Source organism: Colobus angolensis, unplaced genomic scaffold (assembly GCF_000951035.1).
Source record: "Colobus angolensis palliatus isolate OR3802 unplaced genomic scaffold, Cang.pa_1.0 Scaffold232, whole genome shotgun sequence".
Lineage (NCBI taxonomy): Eukaryota > Metazoa > Chordata > Mammalia > Primates > Cercopithecidae > Colobus > Colobus angolensis.
This window is the reverse complement of record NW_012115511.1, coordinates 5,134,246-5,141,192: the sequence shown is the minus strand read 5'-3', so window position 1 is coordinate 5,141,192 and position 6,947 is coordinate 5,134,246. Positions and strand designations below refer to the sequence as shown.

The following is a 6,947-nucleotide window of genomic DNA, read 5'->3' as shown; positions in this document are numbered from 1 at the left end:
CTTTCGCTGTATCTCATAGGTTTTGATATGTTGTGTTTTCATTGTCATTTGTTTCAAGAACATTTTCAATTTCCTTCTTAATTACTGGTCATTCAGGAGCATATTCTTTAATTTCTATATTTGTAGAGTTTCCAAAATTCCTTTTGCTACTGATTTCTAGTTTTTTATTTTTGTTTTTTCCATTGTGTTCAGAGAAGACACATTATATTGTTTCAATTTTTTAAAAAATGTTTTAAGACTTGTTTTGTGGCCTATCCTTGTTTTGTGGTCTATCCTTGAGGAATGATCCGTGTGCTGAGGAGAAGGATGTGTATTCTGTAGATACTGGATGAAATGTTCTGTAAGTATCTATTAGGTCCTTTTGCTCTATAGTGCAGATTAAGTTCACTGTTTCTTTGTTGATTTTCTATCTAGATGATCTGTCCACTGCTGAAGGTGGGGTGTTGAAGTCCAGGCTATTATTGTATTGGGATCTGTCTCTCTCTTTTGCTCTGATAATATTTGCTTTATATATCTGCATGCTCCAGTATTGGGTGTATATATATTTACAATTGTTATGTACTCTTGCTGAATTAACCCCTTTATCATTATATAATGACCTTTATCTCTTTTTATAGCTTTTATCTTGTAATCTATTGTGTCTGATATAAGTATGGCTATTCCTGCTCTTTTATGGTTTCCATCGACATGGAATATAATTTTCCATCACTCTGTTTTCAGTCTGTATGTGCCGTTATAAGTAAAGTGTGTTTCTTGTAGGTTGCAGATTCTTAGGGTTTTGTTTGCTTATTCACCCACTCTTTGTCTTTTGATTGGAGAGTTCAGTCCATTTACACTCAGTGTTATTACTGATAAGGACTTACCCCTGCCATTTCATTATTTGTTTTCTCATTGTTTTGTGATCTTCTTTTCCTTCCTCTTTTTCTTTCATTGAAGGTGATTTTTCTCTGGTGGTGTGTTTTAATTTATTGCTTTTTATTTTGTGTATATCCACTATATGTTTTTAAACTTGAGGTTACCATGACACTTGCAAATAATATCTTATTAACCCATTATTTTAAACTGATGACAACACTGATTGCATAAACAAACAAGCCAAAGGTAAGCTAATAAAAATTCTAAACTTTAACTTCATCTCCCCACTTTTTACCTTTTTGTTGTTTCTATTTATATCTTACTGTACTGTCTGTCTCTTGAAAAGTTGTTGTAGTTATTTTTTATTGGTTCATCTTTTTGTCTTTCTGCTTATCATATAAGTAGTTTATATACCATAATTACACTGCTATACTATTCTGTGTTTCTCTGTGTACTTACTATTACCAGTGACTTTTGTGCCTGCCGATTATTTCTTCCTCATTAGTGTCCTTTTCTTTCAGATTGAAGAACTTTCTTTAGCATTTCTTGTAGGATAGCTCTGGTGTTAATGAAATTTCACAGCTTTTGTTTGACTGGGAAAGTCTTCTCCTTTAGGTTTGAAGGACATTTTCTCTTGATACACTACTCTCGGGTAAAAGGTTTTTTCCTTCACTTTAAATATGTCTTGGCATGCTCTCCTGGCCTGTAAGGTTTCCACTGAAAAGTCTGCTACCAGATGTATTAGAGCTGCATTGTATGTTACTTGTTTCTTTTCTCTTGCAGCTTTTAGGATCCTTTCTTTATCCTTGACCTTTGGGAATTTGATATTAAATGAGTTAGTCTTTGGGTTAAATCTGCTTGGTGGTCTATAACCTTCTTGTGCGTGAATATGGATATTTTCTCTAGCTTTGAGAAGTTCTCTGTTATACTTTTGAATAAACTTCCTACTGCTCTCTCTCTCTCTACCTCCTCTTTAAGGCCAATAACTCTTAGATTTTTCCCTTTAAGGGCTACTTCTAGATCTTGAAAGTATGCTTCATTCTTTTCTATTCTTTTATTTCCTCTGACTGTGTATTTTCAAGCAGCCTGTCTTCAAGCTCACTAATTCTTTCTTCTGCTTGATCAGTTCTGCTGTTAAGAGACTGATGCATTCTTCAGTATGTCAGTTGCATTTTTCAGCTCCAGAATTTCTGCTTCTTTTTAATTATTTCAATTTGTTAACTTTATCTGGTAAGATTACTAATTCCTTCTCTGTGTTATCTTGAATTTCTTTGAGTTTCCTCAGCATAGCTATTTTGAATTGTCTGAAAGGTCACATATCTCTCTCTCTCCAGGATTGGCCTCCTAGTGACTCATTTAGTTTGTTTGGTGAGGTCATGTTTTCCTGGATTGTCTTGATGCTTGTGGATGTTTGTCAGTGTCTGGGCATTGAAGAGTTAGGTATTTATTGTAGATTTTGCAGTCCGGGCTTGTTTGTACCCATCCTTCTTGGAAAGGCTTTCCAGGTATTCAAAGGGACTTCAGTGTTGTGATCTAAGTTTCTGGCTACTGCAGCTGTATCTGCAGTAGGAGGCACCCCATGCCCAGTAATGCTGAAGCTATTGCAGACTTTTAAAGGTACTTACTACCTTGGTGGTCTTGGATAAAATCCAGAATTCTCAGGATTAGCAGGCAGAAGCTCTTGTTCTCTTCCCTTACTCTCTCCCATATGGAGTCTCTCTCTCTCTCTTTCTCTCTATGTGCTAAGCTGCCTGGAGCTAGGAGTGGGGTGATATAAGCACCTCTGTGGCCACCACTACGGGGAATGTATTGGGTCAGACTTGCAGCTAGCACAGCAGTGGGTCTTGACCAAGGCTCATTGTAACTACTGCCTGGCCACCACCTATGTTTGCTCAAGGTGTAGGGCTCTACAGTCAGCAGGTGGCAAAGCAAACCGGACTTTGCTTTGGTGACCTTCCCTTCAGGGTGGCAAGATCCCCCAGGTCGTAGTCAGGTCCAGAGATGCTGCTGCTGTCCAGGAGCCAGGGCCTGGAGTCAGACACCTTAGAAATCTACCTGATGCTGTATTCTACCACAGCTGAGCTGGTGCTGAAACCACCAAAGTCCTTCCCACCCTTCCTTCTCCTTTCCCCAGGCAGAGGGGTCTCTCTCCATTTCCACCACTACCACAGGCCCATAGGAGGTACAGCCTGGCTACCGCCAGCATCCACCTAAGGCCCAAGGACCCTTCAGTCAGCTTGTGGTGAGTGCTGCCAGGCTTGGGACTCACCCTTCAGGGCAATGGGCTCTCTTCCAGCCCAGAGCAGGTGGAGAAATGCCACCCAAGAGCTAAGGCCTGGAATCGGGGACCACAAGAACCTTCTTGGTGCTCCTCCCTACTGCGGCCACACTGGTACCTAAGCTGATTTTTCGTTCTTATGAAGGTGCTTTTTGTGTAGATCCTTATCAAATTTGGTGTTCCTCAGGGGAGGATGCACAGTGGAAGCTTCTGTTTGGTTATCATGCTCCACCTCCTCTCCAACATACAGTTTTTTACAGTAGATCTGAAGAATATGTCTTATCTTTATTACTGATTTTATTGTGCTGATTAAAAATGATAATAACGTTCACAATTATATAATTGTTTTTTATACAAAAGTACCAAGAAGTAAGCATTTGGTCTTCTGGTGTTTTGAGAGATGAAATGGAAGCCAGATAGTAGATTCTGATGTATCTCTAGTTACGACCAAATGTATACGTGTCATTACTCCAAACAGTACTAGCAGCAAGTAATGAAATGATTTCATGGCATGTATAAATGGTGTCAAGTCAAATGGTAACTCTGAGAACTTAATTAAAGATGATCTGAGGGAAGAAAACAATGCTTTTCTTTTTTTATGGCACATCCACAGGACCACAGTTCACAAGCCACCAAAGTCATTTGAAAAAATGTCCCATGAGACTTGCCCTACATAGCAGTCTCTCAGTTCCTGGCATTTCACATTATTGGAACAGATATGACATTTTACATTCTTTTTGTTTCATGTGGGTCTGTAGTCCTGTTGTTAGCATGGTGCTCTAGCATGGCAGGAAGCTTTAGTGAAGCAGCTAAGAGGGCAGGCTCTGGAACTTCCTGGCTGTGCAGTCTTGGGCAACTCACTTAATTTGGCTGTCTCTTCATCATCTACAACAGCAGTCCCCAGCCTTTTTGGCACCAGGGACTGGTTTCGTGGAAGACCATTTTTTCCACAGAACTGGGGGATGGGGGTTGGTTTCTGGATGAAACTGTTCCACCTCAGATCATCAGGCATTAGATTCTAATGAGTGTGCAACCCAGACCCCTCACATGCTCAGTTTGTAGATTCTACAAAGTAAGAACAGGGGATCTACCTCTTATAATTGTGCAAATTAAGTTATTTAATTCTTGTTAAAATATGAAGCACAATTTCTAGCACCAAGATAGTGTTTGAACAAAAATCAGCTATTATTATAGTAGACAATGAGTAACTATTGAGTCAATAAAAGGAATGAGATCCATGGTCATGTAAATAGGCATCATCCTTCTTAATCTGGGTTCACATATTAGAGGTAAGTTTAACTTCTGATTTTCTTTAAAACATTTCATTGAAGAATATAGCCTTTTTTTTTTTTTTCAGATGCCGTCTTCGCAGGTGCCATGCCTACAATGGCAAGTGTCAAGCTGTCTACACTTCATCCCATTGTAAATCATCCATGTTACGAAGATGCAGACTTGAGGTTGGCAGCTGATGAGTATTTCATCAAGAATCATTTGGTGACTCCCAATTCTTAGGAATTGGGAAAATATTTACACACACACACACACACACACACACACACACACACACAAACTCATCCTCATTTTCGTGATGGAAGTTCAAAAGAAATGACAATGACCATCCAGAAATAACAGTACATACCCATTGCCTCTGGAGCAAGCTGACCTCTGAAAACTGAAAAATGCAAAAGCCAGTTTTTCCCAAAGTGACAAATGTGTCACATATTTATGATGTGTTTGCGTATTCCATAAAACTACTAGGTAGTTGGAAGAGGAGGTAGGATGGATTTTACTCACAGCCATGGTTTGCCAACCCCTGCTCTACACCACAAGCCCCACTCTGATTTAAGAAATGATTTTTGGATGTTACTGGTGGCCAATGACTAGCCTTTTGTGACAGGTAGAAAAAGTACTTGAAAGTTGCTATTATATATTACGTGCTTTCATGAAAATTTAGAGCATTTTTGCTAGCCGATTATGAGAACTCTAATTTCCATTGATGTCTGAAAGTTTTGCTTTCCTTAAATGGCTAGTTTAAAAAATTCTTTTGGTAATTCTAGTAGTTGTCAGGGTAATCATTTTTAAAAGTGGATTTTTGGCCTATTGTTAGAGGCAAATATTTAAATTATTTAAAAGTTTTAGGTCTGCTGTCTAGGAGCTAGGGCTTGGAGTCAGACACCTTAGAAATGTACCTGATGCTCTCTCTGTTCTACTACGGTGAACTGGCATGGAAACCACTGTGGTGACTGAGCATCCCATATGCTTGTTGAAATTCTAAGCAACATGCAACGCATAAGTGATAGTCTGTCAGGATTTTGTAAGAACTCCCACTATGGTCAAATCACCTATTGTACCATATTTAGGTGACGATTCCCATTTCTCAAGATTCTGTCAAGGTGCTTTTCCTACCTGTTCTGATACCCTGGATGCCCATTGTCTAAGTGTTCTACTTGATACACTCAATTTCAATTCACGTGTTTGCCAGAGCTTCTTCAGATGAAATTAAGCATTTAAAGATATGTTTTCACTACATTCAGTCTCTGTCAGAATATATTCTCTGAAAACTTTGTGAATTATGAGAAGAAAATTTTATATCCTAAGCTGCTGTCTGCTACCCAGTACAACTTTAGACTATTTTATACAATAATGAGCAGTATATGCAAAATTAAATCGCTATGTTTTATTACATTCAAAATATAAGTATGAATGTGGAAACTGCCATCCCCAAAATAATTGATGCTGTTTTGAGTCATGTATATCAGTGTTCCATCCAGTTAGTACTGAGATTTCAATTTGCTAGTAAGATTTTTTTAGTTTATTCTATTATCATTCATTTTAAAATCTTTTAAACTATTGTTTAAATTTAAAGGGCCCGGACAAAAATAGTTTATTCTACATATAGTCGAAAATCTGCCAAAGAAGTAAGAGATAAATTGTTGGAGTTACATGTGAATTATTATGTTTTAGAAGAGGCATGGTGTGTTGTGAGAACTAAGTGAGTATTAACCCTTTGCTATCCAATATGGTATATTTTTAAGCAACAAATGTTTCAGTTTATTACAGTAGTTCTGATTCTTTAAGAATTTTTATTTTAAATTTATTAAAATATTATCCTGGTATCTTAAATTATTTCATCTAGAGAAATAAAACTATACTATCAATGAAGTACAATTTAATTCCAAACATTATAGTATATTTTAATATCCTGATTTTTCAATTTAATTTGACATCTTCCACTTAACTTTTTTCATAATTTTTGAAATATTTATGAAAATTTTTATTAAATATCTGAAATATGGATTTGCATTTACAACAAAGTGAGATATTGCCATTCTGTACTGTATAGCTGAATTATAATGGATTTGTAAGACTTAAAAGAAAAGTGACAAAACCCAACATGACATAATAAGAAAAACATTCCTAATTAAAATTTTTTAATTTCTGAATTTTGAATCTCTGAAAATCATAAAATTCTAAGATGTGTAATGGATCTTTTGAGGCCTTTGTTTAGGCTCCTAAGCAGAGATACTAGCTGCTGCACATGACAGGAAATTCAGGCATATTAATTGTCTCCTAGAACAGCACATTAGCAATCAGAAGAACGAAACAGGTTCTACAGTCACTTCAAAATATCACTTACAATGTGCAAAAAAGTTTCAGAGATGCAAACTAAAATGAGAGAGTATGACCAATACTCTGAAAAAAATAAGTTAATAGAAATCGATTCAAGTAGGTCCAGATGTTGGATTTAGCAGCCAAAGACTGCAAAGCCACTATTACAAATACATTTAAAGGCTTAAGAAAAATATATTCAATG

General features: G+C 37.0%; 1 protein-coding gene across 1 annotated transcript in view; it reads left to right on the top strand.

The window, feature by feature from the left end:
• Positions 1-6,947, top strand: part of LOC105513615 (probable C-mannosyltransferase DPY19L2) — a 111,264-nt gene that overhangs the window by 96,178 nt on the left and 8,139 nt on the right. Inside the window, exons 18-19 of the mRNA XM_011944527.1 lie at positions 4,491-4,590; positions 6,000-6,125. Coding sequence (XP_011799917.1) covers positions 4,491-4,590; positions 6,000-6,125 — 226 coding nt within the window. The remainder of the gene's footprint in view (positions 1-4,490; positions 4,591-5,999; positions 6,126-6,947) is intronic.